This window comes from Poecilia mexicana, unplaced genomic scaffold (genome assembly GCF_051168715.1).
Source record: "Poecilia mexicana isolate PSO_F unplaced genomic scaffold, ASM5116871v1 scaffold_18, whole genome shotgun sequence".
NCBI classification, from domain to species: domain Eukaryota; kingdom Metazoa; phylum Chordata; class Actinopteri; order Cyprinodontiformes; family Poeciliidae; genus Poecilia; species Poecilia mexicana.
In genome coordinates this window covers 7,462,139-7,483,309 of record NW_028263387.1, presented here as the reverse complement: position 1 = coordinate 7,483,309, position 21,171 = coordinate 7,462,139, and the positions used below count along the sequence as shown (strand labels likewise).

General features: G+C 38.7%; 2 protein-coding genes across 3 annotated transcripts; both read left to right on the top strand.

The window, feature by feature from the left end:
• The first annotated feature begins 676 nt into the window (after positions 1–676).
• emc4 (ER membrane protein complex subunit 4) lies at positions 677–6,827 on the top strand. The gene is made up of 6 exons (XM_014999376.2): positions 677–836; positions 1,892–2,046; positions 3,286–3,400; positions 3,639–3,792; positions 3,884–4,044; positions 5,809–6,827. Exons 2-6 carry the CDS (start codon positions 1,943–1,945, stop codon positions 5,842–5,844), a joined length of 570 nt encoding a protein of 189 aa, XP_014854862.1. The 5' UTR covers positions 677–836; positions 1,892–1,942; the 3' UTR covers positions 5,845–6,827.
• A 1,534-nt stretch (positions 6,828–8,361) lies between these two features.
• On the top strand, positions 8,362–21,153 carry lpcat4 (lysophosphatidylcholine acyltransferase 4). 2 transcript variants are annotated; one of them, XM_014999374.2, is made up of 13 exons: positions 8,362–8,908; positions 9,768–10,131; positions 12,423–12,535; positions 13,471–13,531; positions 13,722–13,780; positions 15,487–15,521; positions 17,208–17,262; positions 17,493–17,575; positions 18,596–18,721; positions 18,829–18,985; positions 19,775–19,867; positions 20,315–20,450; positions 20,550–21,153. In XM_014999374.2, the coding sequence occupies exons 1-13, from the start codon at positions 8,819–8,821 to the stop codon at positions 20,732–20,734; spliced, it is 1,557 nt and encodes a 518-aa protein (XP_014854860.2). In that variant the 5' UTR covers positions 8,362–8,818; the 3' UTR covers positions 20,735–21,153. The 2 variants fall into 2 exon arrangements, with proteins under 2 accessions (XP_014854860.2, XP_014854861.2); XM_014999375.2 differs by lacking the exon at positions 8,362–8,908 and adding an exon at positions 9,568–9,586.
• Positions 21,154–21,171: the final 18 nt, after the last annotated feature.

Genomic DNA, 21,171 nt, shown 5'->3' with positions numbered 1-21,171 from the left:
TAAGTTGATAAGACCAATTAAATTGCGAAAATACCAATAAATAGCTGTTCCTCCAATATTTTCAGATTGTTTTGACAATGACAGATTTTGTGGTGAATATTTAGAAATGTCTGTAAGGCATTTTTACTATATTGCGCTGATGTTAAATTTAGCAGATTTGTGAAAAATTGTAAGAACTTATTGATGTAATTTGGAGTTTAAAGGGCCACATAAAAAACTACGCCGGGCCAGATGTGGCCCCCGGGCCTTAAGTTTGACACCTGTGCTCTAAACTGCAAGGTGGGTAAGTAGTGCATTCACCATAGAAGCTGCTGAGAGGTCATAGGTAACTCAAAAAGAACAATCCATATATAATTTACCTTTTAAATCACAATTGTATCCTAGTTTATTTTGGTCCATCACATAAATTCTCCAAACTACATAATTTGTCGAAAAAGTTTGAGTATGTAGACTGCATAGCTTTGGACCATATCTTAAGATATAATTCAATGCAAAAGATGGAAAAACATAAAATAGGATGTGTGGGACATAAAAAAATAAAAATATTTTAGAATAATCTTAACTTTTATAACGCAAAATCCCTGAGTAGGTAAGTAAATGTGGCGGAAGCTTCCTCCCCAATATGGCGGCGACGCTAACGTACCAACGACTGGCTGTGCGACGTGTACGTGCACCTACGTCTCTGAGCGTAACTGCGCCATCATTGCGGGCCTAGGAATCAGCGAGTGTCGGCGGAACAAGTTGTTCTTCGGCTCTCCTTACGGGCCAGTGTCGTTTGTTTCTCTTAAAAAGCCCACTTTGAACGGCAGCAACACTGGTTTAGATGTATTTGTAAGGTAAGCTAACCTCCAACAGTGCGCGTGGCTTTAAGTGTTCGACGTTAGCTGACAGCGACACCCTGCCTGCGCTGCCTCGAGTTGCTACTTCTAACTGCGGGGCTGCCGCTGTGTTCACTGGAACAACTTAAACCAACTAATATCTGTACAGTAATACCTAATCTAAATCTCCCTGACTGCTATCAGTACGTGCTAATGTCCTGTCTTATTGTTATCCATATGTCTGTGTCAGAAAGCTCTAAACAAAGCTATTGCTTGATTAAATTCGCCCGCTGCTGAACAAAAATCTTAGTTTTAAAGCGTGCTTGTGTCAAATTAGCAGAAATTGCATCTGTGACAAATAAAAAGGTGATAGAAGTGCAAATTATTCCTATTTCAGCTTCTGGAAATGGACTTCTTTATGCTATTTATAATGTAATCGTTGATTAGTGGTTAGATTTGACTTAATTTCTGCTTTAGATGTTATTCATACCTGTACCAGATCTGATTTCATACTGTAGTGAGCTTATTAGTATCCACTGTTCCAGGAAGGTTTCTGTCCATGACATTTAAATATTTTTACTGTTGTCAGTGTGTTACATTTATATTGTTCAGTCATTTTGGTAACGTGATTTACAAAAGTATTCACACACCCCTGGAGCTTTTTGCATGTTACAACCACAAACTTCAGTGTACACCAACACAGAGTAGGGCATAGTGGTGAAGAAGAAGGGAAAGTTTTCATGTCTTAGCACATATTCTCAACTGAAAGGTCTGGACTTTGACTTTATTAAGGGGTATCATATTAAAGGCTTGAACAACCCCACTAAAATCTGCTAAAATTTGTGGTTGTTGTGACATGACGACATGAGGAAGAAGTTGAAGTAATATTCCTGTAAGCCCTTTGTGGATTGTCATCTGCAGCAAAACTATAGTTTCTTTATTCATTACATTTTAATTTTTTTCCTTTACTTGATGTTCAAAAGGCTACCGATAAGATGCTAATACTTGCTTGCTAACTTAAAAAAGGGAAGATAAAACAAAAATTTAATGAATATCAACATGTATTTTTCTAGCTGCGTGCAGGTGCACACTGTCTCCAAGGACCAGCGGTGAAGTTTGTTGTCATGGCGTCTCCAGGGGGACAAGGAGGAGGAGCTTTGTCCACAAGAGGAGGCAGCGGAGCCCGAAGGATGAAGTGGGCCCTTGAGCTCAGTGTGGGAAACACAAGGTAGACTGCTCTTCTATCACCTTCCCTATGTTTACATACCATTTGTATATCAGCTGGAGTACTGTGTTCTAAACTGTAGCAGGTACTTGAAACTATTTATGGTTCAAAATGAAATAACCATTTTACGTTTTTTTCTTTAAATATGCAAATAGCATTAGCCAGGAATCTATTTATTCGGAAACAAAAAGTTGCAGAGCATGCCATCTAAACATGCACCACTGTTGACCACAACAGTTTTCAGCTTGATCAGCCCTGACAGGTATTTAAAAAAAAGACATATTATGTTACACGACATCTTTTGGCTCATTTGGTTTGTTAGATGTAAGTCAAACATCCAGCGGATAACAGGATGACTGAACATACTCTCATTTATTGTTTCGACATATTTTATGGGACATGTTAGATTTGGAAATATTAGGACCTTTAAAAAGTCCTAGCTTCATTTATCTAAACTTAAGGCCTTAAATTTTCTTAAATTTGTTAAAGGTGAATATAGTAATCGCAGGTCTTAAATTTTATTGTGGCAGAACTATTCAGTCTTATATTTTCTATGTAGGTTTTTTTTCTATCAGCCAGAAGTTTGAGGCTTTATTTGACTCAAGGCAATTAAGGCTACCGGTAACAAGATGCTAATACTTGCCTGCTAACTAGCTGGCAAGCAGAAAAACAAGCCATTAGCAGCTAGCATATGGTTCATTTACAGTTAGAATATGGCTCTCTAGTTAGCTAGAGTGCCACAAATAAAAAAGAAAAACAACTCTTAGAGTTTTGGTACATCGTTGTCATTATATAGGTCTTAAATGCTATTCATAATGGTCTTAAAAAGTTTTAAATTTAAATTGATAAAACCTGCATAACCCTGTAATAATCTTTTCAGTATCAGTAAGTTAAAGCTTTATAAGAGACAGAATTTGGCCACAAAGCTCTGATTTCAAAATCTGTTTTCGTACATCGAGAACCGAATCAGACACAATAAACCCACATTTTCTTTTTAGCACTGAGCAATTCCTACTAGCTTTGCCATTCTGTCCACTTTCAAATAAATAACAAGTGTTCATCTGGACATTGGAGGCCATAATTTAAAGGATGGCCTCTGTTTGGTCACATGGTGTTTAGAATATAATTAAACCAAGATGGATCCGTCACTAGTTGGTCAAAACGACCACTCTCCACACATTAGCACTGATCTGTTTGCAGAAACAGTTCGATTCAAAGCTGCACTGTTGTTGCCGCTTGCAGGAGCCGCGGTGACCGACAAGGTGGTCAGGGCGACGTCGTTTACCCCATCGGCTACTCAGAGAAACCCGTTCCCGACACCAGCATCCAGGAGACCGACAAGAACCTGGTGGAGAAGGTAGCGTGGTTAGCATTGCTAAAACAGACAGTCTCCATGTGTGCTTCCTTGAGCATTTCCAACATTTTAACATCCAACATATTCCATAACGGACAGAAGCTGAAACACAAAACAAAGTTTGCTGTCACAAACCTCAAACTACGCATGAAAGGAGTTTATTTGACAGATCTGCCGTTTTTGCCGCAAACTTGACTCTCTCTCTTCCTCTCTCTCTTTCTTTTCTTGTTTTGTGTTGCAGCGCTGCTGGGACGTGGCCCTCGGGCCCCTAAAGCAGATTCCCATGAACCTGTTCATCATGTACATGTCTGGCAACACCATCTCCATCTTCCCCATCATGATGGTCTGCATGATGGCCTGGAGGCCCATACAGGCTCTCATGTCGATGTCAGCGAGTGAGTGTTCAGTATTGAGTTTGCCCGCTGGTTCCGCTCTGAATCCGTGTTCGCTTCTGACGCGCTGACCGTGTTTGTCCTGATCGCTCAGCCTTCAAGCTGTTGGAGAGCTCCAGTCAGCAGTGGCTACAGGGGCTCGTCTACCTGATCGGTAACCTCCTAGGAGCGGCGTTGGCCATTTATAAGTGTCAGTCGATGGGGCTGCTTCCGACACACTCGTCCGATTGGCTGGCTTTCATAGAGCCGCCACAGGTAACGTCACAAACACACACACAGGCTGACGACCGTAGACGCTTACCAAAAGAAGCCTTTCAGATGATACAAATGTTGTCGTAATAATAAATGATGACGCGGCGTTTGTTCCAGAATAAGTCAAGCTGGGTTTTATTCTGATATTTCCTAATATGGTATCATACAGAGGGTTGCAATATTTACAATCCAAAATGCCATTTTTGCCGTCAGTCTAATAACTCATTAGAGCCACAGATGTTTCATGAATGACAGAGTTGTAGGGCTATACTGAGAAAAAAAAAAAAACCCAGGAATAAAGTTTTATGAGAATAAAGTCAGACTAATATGAGACGAAAGTCATATTACAAGGATAGTCATACGAGAATAAACTTGAAATAATAAGAATAAACTCATATTAAGAGAAAGTCGTATTTAAATAGTATGAGAATAAGGTCATAATATTTTTGAGAAAAAAGTCAGTACTTTTATAATAAAGTCCTAATAGTACAATAATAAACTTGTAATGTTATGAGAATAACCTTATTCTTGTAATTTTATATATTTTTAAATTTTCTTAACGTGGCTCTAATACTCTGTCGTAATTTGTAATAGCATTTGTACAATGTCATGAATTTTTAAAATATAAATACAGGAGAGCTGTGGTGTTTTGTTTTTTGTTAGGCAATATGGCTCTCCAACCAGGGTGTTATTCTGACAGAGGGCAGCTCAAGCATTTGATCAAATCATTCGCCAGAGGTCGTTTTAAACTCAGTTTGGTGATTTCAGAGTAATGTAGAAGTGAAAGCTGCGACTTAAAGACAGATCAAACCTGTTATGCATTACTCTACTCTGATTACAGATTATTTAGCTTTTTTAAAGAAGAGGCCTGTGAAAAGGCCCTGCTGCACTGGTTTCTAAAACCAACAGGTTTGGTTGAAACCGGGGCGACAAGGTGTCCGTTTAGCCCCGTTGTCCCCGCTGCAGCTCTGAATCTCGCAGCACGTTTTAAAGTGGTTTTTGTCAATGACTTTCAACTTTGGTCTGTAGTTCTGCTTGACAGAACTACAAGCATAACTTGTTCTTCTCAGTGGTATGCTAGTAAGGTGTTAGACAAGTTTTTCTAACACCTTCAATTGTGCGTGGGAACACTCACCTTGAGGACTCTTTTTTTTTCTTCTTCTTTTTTCTTTGTGGTAAAGGCAGTAGGTTAAACGTTTAGGATGATCCATCATGTCCAGCATGTGTTAAACAAGGGCTGACTTTTTTTCACTTCCGTTACCAATATGTGAGGTTTAGTATCGGCTGATAAGGGAAAACAATGCTGAACTGACTTTTTTTTTTTAACATAAATATACCGAATTACAATTTTATTTGATCACTCTGCACCACAGTGGCAGAATAGTGTCATGAGCTTGATTTAACATGTGAAAACAGCAAAACTTTAATTTGTTCAGCCAGTGCAACAGCCAATGTAAAATAAACAATATATTGAAACTGATAAACGCAATAAACTTGGTCAGACATTTAAAAAATAAACTGCAGCAAATCTTTCAAATGGTTTAGAAAGTTCAATTAGGAAATCTAAATATAATGTGATATAAATAATAAAGCAAGACGTCACTCAGAGAACAAAGCATAGAATTAGAGTAAATAAATCTGCATTTATGGATCCGGCACATCGTCACCAATACCTGATTTAGATTTTTTTTTCCAATATCGGGACCGATACGGATATTGATGTCTCTACTGACACCATAATATTTTGTTTTTGTTTGTCCTGGACAGAGGATGGAGATCATGGGCGGAGGGATGGTGCTGTGAAGCGGACTTCCGCTGAGGTCACATACTGTACATACTCCACTACTCTTCTTCTTCTTCTTCTATTTCTTGCCACACCACCAGGCAGCCCATCGCAGCTGAAACAAAAGCCTGACTTTTAGCCATTTCCAGACGCCATCAGGATCCAGACTCGACCACCTCAGCTAAAACAGACACGTTTACTACAGCACAGCTTAACATCAGAGATTTATCCACCATGTTCTCCATCAGCCCCCTCTCTCTTCTGGGTTTGTTGCTGAAGCGTTACTTTGGTCTTCCTCTCTGGCGATAAGCAAGCATCTTTTTTTTTTTTTTTTTTTTTTTAAATACTCTCATAAAGATAGCAGATAATGTTGACTACTGTTCGGCTACTGTAATTTTCTGTGCAGATAAAAATTGACTTTGCAGTAGATTTTTAATGGGAGTATTTCATAGCTCACAGATCAGAGACCATAACATCACTAATAAAAATCATTTTGTCCGTATAATTCCTGAAATTGTTGGGCAGAGTCTGCAAAAATGTTTAGCTTTTTTTTCCCCAAAGAAACAAAAAAAATTGTTTCAGTTCAATCACGTTTTTTTTTAATTTTTTAATTTTGTTGTATATTCAGTTTGTAGTGAAATAATTCAGTATGTCAACACAACTTCAACCCTCTCCCCAGCAACATTAACTCAGTTTTAATTTATAGGTATGTTTAATTTATGCTGATTTGCCTATGAAAATGTTCTATAAATAAATTCTTATTGCTTGAAATAGAATGTTTTCAACTGTGTCAATAAATATATTGAAGGAAAAAAGATGCTTTCTTCATGCTTTAAAAAATAGGTTAATTTTTGCTTCCTGTTGGGTCCAATAGCCTTACTTGGCATCACTGATTTGATAAGTGTCCTTTTGTTTGTCTTGATTTTACATTGTATCTGATAAAATCATTTAAGTTTGTCTTTTTAGATCAAACTGCAATAAATACATGGACTTATAGATCACACAGCTGCTTCTCAGTAAATTAATATGGGGTCAAAAAGTTAATTGTTTCAGTAATTCTGTTAAAAGATTAAACACATTACGGAAAATATGTGTTTATTAGACTTTCAATGTTTTTCAAGCTTTCAAAGAATTGAAAAGTCTACATTTTCAACATAGGTACACCTCTCCTGTGACAGAATCTAAAAATCTCATTGTATGAGTTTTATATAATTAATTTGCATTTTAATTAAAATAAGGATTTGATCACCAACGAACCAGCAAGAATTCAGGCTCTCACAGACGTGTTAGTTCATCTTTAAGAAGCCCTCCGATCCTCCACTCATTACCTGTGGTAAATGCGCCTAGTGGGACTCGTTCACCTGTTTACAAGACACCTGTCCGCACAATTGTATTCAAACTAAAAGTAGAAGATATTTTGGATAGGATACAATGGTATTGTAGGATGTCGTCCATACTCTGATCTAGAATGTGGCGGTAATGCCCCTTAAAGTTGTCAACTGCCATAAGATACAAGAAGACAAATCAGACTCCAATCTCAGCACTATGGCAAGACCAAAGAGCTGTTTGTCCTAATCCAAGGACAAAATGACCTGCAAAAGGTTGGGATAGGCTACAGGACAATAGGAAAACAGATTGGTAAGAAGGCAACAATTTTTGACACCATAAAACGGAAGATGACTGTCATTCTCTCCCAGACTGGGGTTCCATGGAAGATATGACCTTGTAGAGTATCCATGATCGTGAGAAAGTTGGGGGATTATCCCATAGCTATTTGGGAGTATCTGGTCAATGACCTGAAGAGATGTGGGTCTCCAGTCTCAAAGTTTACCCTTGGTAACCCCAAAACCTGAAAGATCAGGACTAGATCTGTATGGAGGAGTGGACAAAAGCCCTGCTGCATTTGCCTGCAAACCTGGACAGAACTATAGGAAACCTTTTTTTTTTTTTTTTTGATGATTTTCTTTCAAAAAACCTCAACTTTTGCTGTGGTCTGACAGCTAATTGTGATTGATGTGATATCCTGTGTAAGTCATATGGTTAAAAAGATCATTACTGCCCTTTTTCACTGGTAAAATCACAATTTTATCCAATTTTCCCAAGTAAAACATTTATAAAGAAAAATAGACTTTTAATGTTTGAAATTTAATTAACAGGGTGACTCTGAAAAATCTTTCAAGCTAATGCTGTAATCACTTTTTATAATGAAAATAGTTAACTTGGCCTTTGGGCTAGAAACAAAAAGGCACTATATTGTAGAAAGAATGTTAATTGCATCAGAGAACAAAAAACATGATTTCTTAATTGTTACCCTACATACATGATCCTGGAACCACCTGAAAGTTGATCTAACATTATTTCAAATGATACCAAGACAAGAACTCTTGGACCTTTTACATGGAAGATCAAATCCATGGGAAGCAGCAGCGCACAGCACCTCCTTGTGGATGACATGATGCAACACATGTAAACAGTGATCTGTAGGTGAATTAAACTTTTTTTTTTTTTTTTTTTTTTTTTTTTTTTTACATACTGTATGTATGCCCCGCTGGTAAAACAACAATTTTTCGAAGTGTCGTTCAGTTTCGGGGACCGGTCTGACTCGCCCGAACAAAACCTCCCTGAGTAGGTGTGTACTGTACCGTACAGTGTGTGTCTGTGTGTGTGGGAAGGGGCGGGACAGGTGAGTTCAGAAAGCAATACGTAGATGGGAAGGGCAGAGAAACCGGGCTTCAGCGTGGTGTCTCACGCTTAAGGTAGAGTGTAGGACAGAAAGCGGTGGCGTTTGGTTTTAACCTTCATCTTTGGTCTCGCGTTCTGTCAACTTTAGCTTCAACTTTTAAAACTCAAAGGAAGGCGCGAGACGGAAACTCGTGTTTGTTTACAAACAGGTCATCTCCCCCGAAAGTTTTTAAAGGACCTTTTGGGTCGAAGAACTTGCCTTCAACTTTTTAAAGACGTTTTAGTTGAGCTTGTCGGCTGCGGGTCGTAGTCATGGAGAAAGGCGACTGTTGCACGGCAACACAGGAGTACCCTCATCCTTTTGTCTTCGAGGTGAAGCTGACCAGAGCGCAGAGGATTAGGGTGAGTTTACTGATGTTATATTTAAATTGAAACGTTTGCAATTAGTGGCAGCTTTTCATTGAAAAGTAGCAATAAAAAATAGTTAATTTGCATTAAACAAGACTTGGGTGAAATATTTTTTGCTAATAAAATATGAAATATATTCATGAATAACATTACATTTATTATATGAAGCAATTGGCAAAAAAATTTAATAAAAATACAGGTTTTTAAAAAAATTCTAAATGCCTTTCATTGCATTTTTAGACAAAGCGCCACATTTATGAGGCAATGTGCAGCATTTTTATAGGACTACGTTTCATGTTATTGTCTCACAAATAACATGCCTTTTAACATGCCTTTTTCGTTCTGCTACTTAATGAAACATTGTAAAAAAAAAAAGCGTTACGAATAATTTTTAAGTAACATTTTTTAAGATCTTGGTATTCATAGCTTCTGGCCTGACTTGTGAATCCTACATCAGCATCTCACACAGAAACAAAGCGCCTCTTCTACTTCTTACACCCCACAATAGCCAAGTCATAAAGAACCTCATCATAGGCAGGTGTGACTGATAAGACACAGAGTTGCATAATAGTGAGAGGAATATGGCTGGGGCAGGGCAGCATAGCGGAAAGAATGGTTGGTTAAGCATGACATGTTGAACTCGACAGGATTATCTACATTTTTTGATATTAGGTGGGGTGTGTGTGTGTGTGTGTGTAGAGGTTTTCAAAATCAGTTAGAAAAACTAACTGAATTCCTATTATAAATAATAGGAATTCTATCTTATCTAGTTTCAGAACAATACGCGTTTACTTTATGACTACTAGAATAAATCTTCTAATATTAACGTTTCTTTTATTTCTCTTGCCGACAGGGGCTCATCCTGGGCAGCGTCCTCGTCCCTGTACGTGTCACGCTGGCGGCCTTATTCTTCCTCATCATGTGGCCCATCGCCCGGCTAAGGCTGGCCGGCCTTTCTGAAGAAGAGCGCGCCCGGCCCGTCACGGGCTGGCGCCGCTGGCTGTACCACCCCATCATCTTGCTCCTGAGCAGAGCCGTGTTCTTCTCCTTGGGCTTCCTGTGGGTCAAAGTAAAAGGTCGCAGGGCCGACCTGAAGGAGGCGCCGGTCCTGGTGGTGGCGCCCCACAGCGGCTTCCTGGACATGCTGGTTCTGTGTCCGACCCAGCTGGCAACTGTTGTGTCGCGGTACGAGAACACGAAGCTGCCCGTCATAGGAGGTAAAATGGCTGCACTTTCATGACTCCGATACAATCATGAGGTTGGCAGGGTTGGTGATAGATTCAGGATTTGGCTCCTGGCTTTTTTTTTCTTAATGCCCAGCGAAGAACTGGTTCATTACTTACAGCCAGAGTCGTTCTGTCTTCCCGCAAATAATTATTTAATCTATTGTAAAACATATTTGTGTGACAGAAAATCTTTTCTTTTTGGGGGGGGGTGTTAGGGTGCTGATGCACCCACAGCCACTGGAAGGCCTTTTCCTTTTCTAGTGCTAAGAATAAAGCCAAAACATACATGTGAATGCCAAACAGTCAATAAATTATGATATGATGTGTCTTTAATATAGCAAATAATAAAGACGCAAAACCTTTTCTGAGTCTGGTTGGGGCAGTTGGTGAGCAGAGCAATTACTGGATTCTCTAAAATGTGGCTTAAAGCTGAGATGTTGATGTTTGAATATGTAAAATATATATTCTCTCTGCTAATAAATCTATAGTTTGGTTTCTGTCAGTTCTAGAAACGAGAGAACAAAGCGAATTTGACATGTCCACACCAGTCCTTCAGGAAGTTACGCCTATTTGGCTAGTTAAGGGGTTTAATTATTTTATCTCAATCTAATAGGTTGATATCACCTTCGGGTAAAAAAAAAATATAAATTTTTTTCAAACAATCTTTAAAATCCTGACCAGCAGTTCTGATGTTAACATGTAGTAGAGCTAATAGAGTCACTCTGGCTTTGAAAGAAAGATTTATAACAGCTGTTAAGAGCTCACTGTGTTTATAAATGGACTCATAAATTGGGTTGATGGATTCAGCTTAAAATGTCAATTGCATGCATTACTATTACTGCATTTACTCCTGTTGGCTACCTAATGGTTGTTGAGATAAACTGCTGAAAATTGTAGTTTTAATTGCTAAGTTGGCTGTCTTCTTTTTTTTTATGCTAAAGTATTTCTGTCGACTTAAGAATTTATATTTTAAGAATTTAAGTCGCAGCTTTTTATTTGCCCGTCCCATTTGTGAAAGCGGCTCTTTGCTCCGTCTCAACAAAGAGCTGTTGCTGAGATACAGCAGGTTGAACTGTGTCCGAGTTGGCACATTCATCAGTTCATAATTTGTCAAAGCAGGTTTGAAACGGTCATCTAGGAAGCAATATCCTCAAGCAGGCTATCTTGGTGTGATTAGGGGTCACAATTTATGAAGGTCTAATTGTTTCAAATGACGATCTGATCCAAAAGAAATGGGGTGAAATTCAGAAAAATAATGTGAGATTTGAACTTTTTCAATGCTTGTTCATATCTCTAATTCATAAAAAAACTTGAATAGCCTACAAACCACAAAGCAGATACACAATGCTTTGAAAGTGTTTTATTTTATGGTGTAGAATGGAAGTAAGACACGCTGAAATCACAACACAATTTAACATAATTGCACATAATCTGGGTACAAAAGAGGTTAACTGACCCAAAACCTAAACTAATGGAAAGACATGAAGGTGAAACCTACTAAATGAGTGCGATTCCCTTCAAATCAAACCGTTGTGTTTTTTTTTTTTAAATAATCATGTTTCAGACTTTTGATTTCCATGTGAACTATTGGGGAACGCACATTTTCACAATAAAAAGTTCTCAGTTTTCAAACTGCTGCTCGGTGGCGCTTCAACATCACACATCATTCGACGTCTGTCGACTTTCAGAGAAGGGAAAACGAACGCATACATGAAGGTATGCGCTTTTCAATCAGTAGTCCAATCTGTTTTCCTGGGCAGTTTCCTTTAGCGTATTACTGTTGTCGATAACAATTGCACGAGTAAATGATGCAACAGGACAGCAATTGCAGTTTCATGATGACTCTGAGGAACAAGATGAGAGTGCTGTTTAGTTTGATTTGAGAGTCTGGATGAAACGGCTGACTCACCCAGGTCAGACCTGACTCTGACGGCCTCAGAGAGGCAGGACTGAGGAGTTGATTCATGTTCTGAAAACTCCGGCTAGCCGGGTTCGCATTTGGAACGCAGAGATCTGAAAATCCTCCCACTAAACTCTCGCAAACCAGAGAACTATTTGGAGACGCACAGTAAAAGGCAGCCAGAAATATGCAAGGAAGTTTAAAGGTAAACAAGTGGCTTCTTCTATCGACATCTGATCTGCTGTGGCGTGCTCTTCCACTTCCTGCCTCATTTCCTTCAGGAGTAACCGCACAGTAAAATTCTAAAGTTTGTTTTATTTCTTTGTTCTGATTTGATGCAGTGTAAAATAATAATAATAATGATTGTTGATATGCGTTTCAGCTCTGCTGGAGTTCAACCAGTCTGTGCTCGTGAGCAGGAAAGATCCGGAGTCGAGAAAGATGGCCGTTGCTAAGCTCATCGAGAGGCTGACCTCTAAAGGCTACTGGCCCCAGGTACGAGGTCAGGTGTTCGTCTGCAGGAGAGGCCATGTCTACTTAGAACAAATTATAAGACAAAGGTTTTTCTTTTTTAGTTTATTTTTGCACAGTTTTCGATTAACCACTACTGCTGTTTTCTAATCAAAAGGACTTTTATTTACCTGCATGCTCCAATTAATGATTAATCGATTGCGAAATTGGTTGATATCAGTAATCAATTCATCACGATTAATCTGATTAATCATTCTGATTAATCATTCTGATTAATCAGATTAATCCTAGTCATTTCTTCCTCTGCTGAAAAAACATTTTCAGTCAGAATTATACAGTAACACTTTAGTCATTTAATGTCAATTTTATGTGCAACTTGAGAACAGAATTAAGACCTGGTAAATGTATAGTTTTAAAATAAATGTGCTTATTGTTGTGAATGTGTTGTTTTTGTCTTACTGCGGACTCTAGTTTTATTATGACCTCATCAAGAATGAAGGCTGGCTTTTGTGTTTTTTCATAAATGGAAATATTTATGAAAACACAAAATATTTTTCTGTTTTTCCCGTCACTTTCTTTTACGTGACGGATAAAGGTCTGCTAGCCTTGCTTCAGCTAGCTTAGCAACCGTTGATGGCAACAGATTGAGGAGGCAAAGCATTACTCAGTTTCTTCAGGATTTTCTCTGACATCTCATTACAAGGACTTTAAATAGTAGGTAATATATGCTGCAAAATTATCACAGATTATAAAACATGGCATGAAAAATCCTAGCTAGATTTATTTTGTGCATTCTGCTGGTTTGATAGAATTATTTTTGATGTTTGGCATCACTTCTTAGCTACTGTTTTTTTTTTTTTGTGGCTCAAAATAGGTGGAGAATTATTTTAGATTGTTCTTGAAATGCTATTGATTGCTATTGATTGAATTCATAAAAGAAGCAACTTTTCATTTTCTAGATGCTCATGTTTCCAGAGGGAACCACGACTAATGGCCGAGCGCTCATCAAGTTCAAGCCTGGTAGGTGTCTGCAGCGAGAACAAACAGAAAACGTGATGTCATCCTGAGCAAGACCGTCCTGACTGGTTGAGTAAAACTTGCACGAATCATGCAGGAATTGCTCAATAATCGGAGTGGTTTCATTTTCTTGTTTTGCTACTTGTTGACTTGGTACATTTCCAAGACGTTTTTCTTTGTCTCCTGATGTCAGGTGCCTTTGTCGCTGGAGTCCCTGTCCAACCAGTTCTTCTGCGCTACCCAAACAAAGTGGTGAGTGCAATAATTGGGGAGAAGAGTTTCCGTCCCTGATGTAAATAATTCCGTCCCAATTATTTACATCCACATTTACATTTTGGATGTAAATATTTGAATCCTTAAAATTCTTTAATGCATGCATGATGAATTGCAGGTCTCCTAACACTTTCCAGCATTTCCATTCACACCGGACCCTCTTTGGTCCACTTTAATCAAACTCTGGTTTATTTGCCGAGAAAGTCCGGTTCATTTGAGGAGGTGAGAATGCGTAATCAAATTCTGATGCAGACCAAAAAAGCAAACTCCAGTATGCCTAAAAACCTAGGTCTCGGTTTGGTTTGGTTGACTTGAACTCTGGTTTGGTTCAAATAGATATGTGAACGCCGGACTACTCCAAAATTAGGAAACATATTACAGTGAACGGCATTCTGGGTAAATGTAACTGAAACAAACACAAGAGTCTTTTTGTGAGAAATGTCTCGTGGTGCTTCACCAAAACAAAACAGAAATCCTACAGTCGCTAAAATCTGATGCCGCTTCATTTTTCTTAACATTTCATGAACAAGGAAGTTGCCCTCATGCCTTCTGCAAGAGCTATATGAATAAAATAAGTAATTACTGATCTGACAGGAGCATGCGGCTTTGACACCTGGGTCGTGGGTGTGTCGATGTGGGCGCGACTGTCACCAAGTATGAATGGGAAGGTGACTGTGCGCTGGCTTTGTGTGTGAGGAAGCGGGTGCGAGGGGAGATCATAGTTTCTGTTGACCGTGTTGTGGTGCAGTTTATTGTTGGCACCATTGCATTGTTTGGCCTGGTCAGTCTGCGTCAGTCGGCATCGCAGTCCTTGTAAAGTTTGAACTCTGACAATCAAAATGGAAAGAACCAATAATTGTGACAGAACAAAGAAGTGGCCTGGAGTTGATTGAAACATGGGTTGGACAGATGAATTCCTTGAGTTCACCCAGTGCGGCCCTCATATACCATTAATTTGCTGCACGTTTATCTTCTTCAGAGGTTTTTGTGTTGTTTCCTAAACAGTTCTTGGCACAGCACCACCACAGGTGAATGGTGAGAGGGAGATCAGGTATTTCAAAGTGTTGGGCTTGTTTGACACACTGAAGTGTGAAAGCTTAATGGATCAGCTGAAAATTTAACAAATGTTGCAAGTTTTGATCCCTAATATAGGTGTGAAAAGTCCACAGGAACCGATTAGCTTCAACCACAGGAATATAAATGTTTGTGTTCCAAAAAATGCTGAGAGTTGTTAATGTACTGGACACCAAGATGTCATAAAAGGCCTGCACTGGTCATGCAAATGACCCAGTGCTGAACCATGAGTCTAGACATGATTTTAGAGAGCTGTAGAAATGGAACAGCAGCAAGTGAAGTTAGCTGCATTTAACAACAGTGTGTGCCTCTGCTCTATTTTTACTGTTCTTACTGTTTTTGGTATTGCATCATACCAAAAACATGTATGAACTTGCATTCGCACAAGTGTACAATAAAAGCTTTGTGCTGTTTGACAGCTGGCATTTTTGACTGTTTGGAGTCATGTTCGAAAGATGAATGCAAACACTGTTTGGTTCAGTGTTTGCATACTGCAAATATCACTGTGTTTAACATGGGGAAATGGGAGGCATACAAAACCCCCCTCTGAGATAAAACCATTTTTGTCCCGCTTGCACTGTTTGATCTGTGTTTTTATGGCTCTTCCTCAGGACACCGTTCGATGGACATATAAAGGGGCGTCATGGTGAGTTCCTTAAGCTAGCTTATTTTTGTTTCTTCTCAGGCTTGTGTTGCATTGTATTAAGCTTGTATGGATTTGATTAAAAGGAGGTAGAAATGCAAGTGCGTTGGTATAAATGTGCATTAAATTGGTCTAATTAGTGACAAACGTATAATGTCAGATCATTTAATCAGCTAAATCACAGGTTATGCTTTGTATTGCTTTAGTTAAGTAAGATTATAGATGGTAATACTGTTTTGATCAATTGTATTATTGATTATTCTATTCCCATCTATCAAATAATGTAAAATGCAGCGATAAACCACAATCTGATGTTATTCATACTCTGACCACTTGATGGCAGCAAAGATCATCAATATGAACATTTATAGATGCATTTGTACTACATTTGTCAACGGGGATAAAGATTGAAAGCAGTTCCAGGTGATGGGAAGTCCATAGCTAATAGCGTAGTTTAGCGTAACATCGTACTTTAGCATGAATCCATATTCAGGTTAGCTTTCCGGTCCATAGCTGGACCGGAAAGCTAACCGGTCCATAGCTGGACCGGAAAGCTAATGGGTAAGTTTGTGAGGGATCGAGACCAAAGTGTTCTGCCATATGTAGTCTCAAAGGGTCTCATTAGTTTGCGCAAATGCTATTTGGTAAACCTTTAAGCACCACTCAAATTTAAATTGAGTTTTGTTTGCAGTAAAACAGGTGGCAACTTACAGGAAACACAAGTTGGAGGTGGTGTGCCACCAATAAGTTTCCCATATGAAACGCATATGAAAACTGGACGACAAAGTATCGCCTGTCGAAAGAATAAAGCAAACAATGCCAGAGCAGTGTATGAGTGCGGTTTTGCTTTGCTTGCTATAAACGTTTTAAATATTACAGTATTGGTTTGCATTTGACACGGATAATTTGTGACTCACAGCCTCCAATTCAGCTTCTATGCAAGTTTGCATCCACTGTATAAAGGCCATAAAGTGGCATTTGCATAAATTGTGAGAACATTATTAAGATTTGACTTTGAAACTGCAGCTCGCTGCTGTTGCCTTGGCTGCTCCCAGGCTAGCTATTAGCTTCAGCCTTTTGGACCAACTCATTTGAATTTACACCTAATTAAGAGTATTATTAACAGAACCTCAATTGAAACAAACAATAACACAAAAGTTCTGCTAATACTTGAAGGTCATTGTTCCATTAAAATGTTCCTTTAGAAACTGATCAGTCTGAGAGGCAAAAATGAGAAAAAAATGTTTTGGTTGCTTTATGTTCAAGTGTATTCAAGTATGGAAGAAACTATGAGGAAAACATTTTTGACATCTTGTTGGAAATGTTTACATTATTCAAGATGTGACAGGTAAATCTCAAGAAGTTGCCTTAGACTTCATGTTTTCAGTACTAAGGATTATGTTTTGATGAGTGAAGCACATTCAATCTGTTAGTATTTATTTAAATAATTTTCTTAAGCTTCCACAACTTGTTTAAATTAATTTCTTGCTTTGCAATAACACTAATTTTTATGTTTGATAATTCAGTCTCACTGGTTCAACCCCAAGTATTTAAGCAAGTCTATAACTGGGAAAAGAAGTTGGTGTCTGATTTAAACTGGCTCTCTCAAGTTTTCTTCTTGAGTTTCCTGTCATAATTAGCACACTATGCATTCTCACAAGTGTGTATCATTTTCTCTTTATTTTTTAGGACCGATTCAGTGTGGCACACTGCTTCACAGTTTTATACGAACATGACTGTTGAGGTAAGAATCGTATATCCCCCCTCCCCACCCTATTTCCTTACAATAAAGTCATAAATATGTGTACTCAGGGTGTGTTCTCTGTTGGCTGCACTAAGAGGTGCAGCAGATATGAAGCTGTATTTACCCATATCGGCCACTTTTTTAAAAAATTTTTTAATTTTTAACTTCTCAAGAAAAGGTTTTAAAAAAACTTAATCTGCGAATAAATGACATGCTTTGTTGTCCTGCAGTACCTGCCTGTTTATAACCCATCTGAGGAGGAGAAGAAGAACCCCAGCCTGTACGCTGACAACGTCCAGAAACTCATGGCCAAGTAAGGAGACGACCACGCCTGTCGCAATAAGCAACTACTCAACTACTCAACTAATCGCATGAGAATTTAAAATGAGTTTGATCATTTCAGAATATTTTTTGAAGGGCAATTTTGTTTACAAAGAAATCTTAATCAGTTGTATTTATGATCATGTTTTATTTTAGATTTTATTTCACAGATATATTAAAATTTGGGCCGATATTGATATCCAAATATTGGCCAATAACCAGTATTTTTTTATATATATATATATGCTTCTACTATTTTGACACTTTTGGGGGGAAAAACCCCCAACAAGAAACAAAAGGCATCAAGATGGAAATAAATGTTGGTTGTTCATATTGACTCAGTTGATACCGATATGTTAGAAAATGACCAATATCCGCCGATACTGATGTTGGTGCTGATATATTGTGTATCTCTAATTTGGGGTATTTAAAATATCTTCCAGTTCCAGTGTTAAGTGTTCTTCACAAAATTAAAGTTTCTCTGTCTTTGCGAAGGTGAACTAGCATCATCATGCCATTATCAATGGCCATTATCAATATGTGACTTGAAAATGGTATCAAAACCACAATATTATCGCAGTTATTCCTGGGACAATTTATCATCCAGCAAAATATGTTATCAAGACAGACAAGCCTAGGCACAGAAAGCTCATGTAGGGATTTTGATTTTCGAACCGTCTAGCCAGACTCTAGGCACAGTCGACCATATTAATAACACAGTAAACATAACACATGTTTATGTGTTATGTGTCTGCCTCAATGGCAGCTCCTGCCAATGTCAACGTGAGCTGCCATTGACGCTCCCGTTTTTCCGGTTCCTCAAACGGGAAAAACTGGTTTATTATATCACTTGACTTTGAGAAACGCTTGAAGATTTCTGCCACCAGAGGGAGCAGCTGAGCCATATTTAAGCTTTAAATTGTTTTTGATTAACAGTAAAGATATGCTTTAGTTTCTGACTAAGACGCCCACGACCTGACCCGTTTCCTAACGGTTCTTCACTGCTCCACAGGGCGTTAGGAGTCCCAGCCACAGACCATGTGATGGAGGGCAGGGTCCCTGTGAGCAAACTGGGCGGCCTGTCTCTACCGCTGGAACCTCCTGGCAGGGTAACGTTGTCTCTTCTACGTAGAAATGGGTAAGAACTCTTTTTTTTTTTTTTTTTTTTTAAATCTCTAAACCAAAGCTGTTTGGTGTTATTTAAACTAACCCTTGTCTTCCTTTTTGCATCTTTCGGTCTCTTAGACTGGAAGCCCATGAAATCAAAGCGGCTCTGACCAAAATGATTGACAGGTGTCGGTCTGGAGCTCAGGGGTCAAAGGCCAGTGCAGATGAGCTCACCTCTATTCTCTCCCTCAAGGATAAACAAACGGCTGTCTCCATCTGTGGCTTATATTCAAAGGTGAAGTCAGTTCTTTGGGTGTGAAAGAAGAAAAAAAAAAAAAAGTTTCTTTTGTTCCGCATACTCTGTGTTTTTAATATTGTGATGTTGGATGTTACAGACCACCTTCATAAGAAGGGCTCAAGCTGACAATTATTCAGATTAATCAATTATTCTGATGATGAATTGATTAATCTGATTAAAAAATGGCACATTCTACAGATTTTTCATTTAACTTTTTAAGATTTTTTTACATGATATTAGAATTACTTTAAAAATGCAAATAAACAAATCACTTACTTTTTAAATGAGAACATTTTATTGCCTAAAGTACAATAATGTAGCATTACTTTTATGAATTTGAATCGGCCACTTGAGTTTTGGGTGAAACACGTTGAGTGTTTTATCTTGAATGCAAAATGTATCTCTTTTCTGTACAGTTTTGGCTTAATCACTGCTCTGAATGTTGTTTTTTTTTTTTTTTAAGAAATGGCCTTCGTGTGTGTGTGTGTGTACGCGTACGCGTGTGTGTGTCATGATTAATCTGATTAATAGTTTCAGCCCTTACCAAAAGTTTAAAAAATTTTTGAAACATCTCTTAATGAAGCTTTTAGCCTTTCCTTTAAACAACCATAAAAAACAATCGTGGCCCGTAAAATGTGGTAAAGTAAAAAGTTTGCTCTGTTTTTATGCAGCAATCTATGAATATGTTTTTAATTTCAGTTAAAAAAAAAAGGAAATCTTAAAAATAGACTTTCAGGTGAAATAATTGGTCACATGTGTGAGCTCTTTCTTTGCGTTCCTCATCAGGATGAAACGGTGGACCTCAGACAGCTTTACTTCAGCGTCTCGGCTCTTAGCGACTTCACAAACTTCAAGGCCCTGCTTCACTCTGCTTTTACAGTAAGTGTCTTGCATGTTTGACAGAAGTTATTGGTCTTAGATTTGAACGTACATTTCTAGAAACGTACATTTCTAGAAATGTACGCTATGATCAGGATGTCCCAAATCCTTAAAAAGTCTGAAATTCATAGATATAAAATTAAGGCCTTAAAATACACCACAGTATACACCTAGCTCATACAAGGCTAGGTGTATACCGTGGAGAAAAAAAACAAACTTGAGCTTGGCACTATGGCAGCTACGGCTGTAGAGAACCACATGCAGTGTGAAAAGCACAAAACTACAGCCGAGAGCCACAAACAGACCTCACGAAGTTCTCAGTTGTTGCTATTCTTGTTGTTTAAATCTTGATTGGACTTAAACATTAGTGAAGGTGTCATTTAAAAAAGTCTTAAATCTGACTGCAGACACCCTGTTAATGCTCTCCTTTGTTCTCCTACCTTCCAGCTGTTTGACCAGGAGTCGAAAGGCAGCCTAAGTGGGGAGGAGCTCTCAGACCTCATGGGGGCGCTGCTTGGCATCCCACAGCACAACACCAGTGACCTGTATACCGAGGCCTCCAGTCAGGGGACGCTTACTGAAGGTGCGCATTCACAATGTTTTTTTTTTCTTTTCTTTTCTTTGTCGATCAAACACGATGCTTTATGTCGGGCTAAAACCAAAATGTCTAAATGTTTGACAGAAAACCTGCTGCGAGTGCTGACGACCCATCCGACCTATCAGAAAGTGGTGAACGACTACCTGCAGCCCGAGGAGGAGGGGCCACAGCCGTCGCCCGCTGCTGCAGCAGCCAATGGGAAGGCTGTGAACAGCAACGGCGTGACGCACGGCGCCAACGGGTTCCTACAACACAAGAAGCTTGAATGAGCTTTTAGTTACTGGTGGTTCTCATCTGACCGTTTTCCCCCCCCCGATCACGTCGGGACCAAACAAACCCAAAGAGTTCTATTTTTATATGTTTTATGATATTTTTAGTCGAGCATCAATTGCACAAACGTGGAGAAACGCCCAAAGAGCAGGGGGAGCTTTCCTCCGAAGTGGCTCTGAGGGTTCGTATGTTTACTGGTGTCTTTTTTATATATATCTTTCAATAAGTACTTGTGTGTCATTGGAGGTTAATTTTACTGCTAAAAGCAAAAAATAATTTATAAAAATAAAGGTGACTTCTGGACAGTGATGTGTGTGCCAAAATAACTAAACACTGTAAATTTATTGTGATTCTTAAAGCTTGTGTTTTTGTTTTGTATGTGTTTATTTCAGAAATAAACTGATGTGTTTTAAGCTTGCTTTTTGGGGGTTTATTT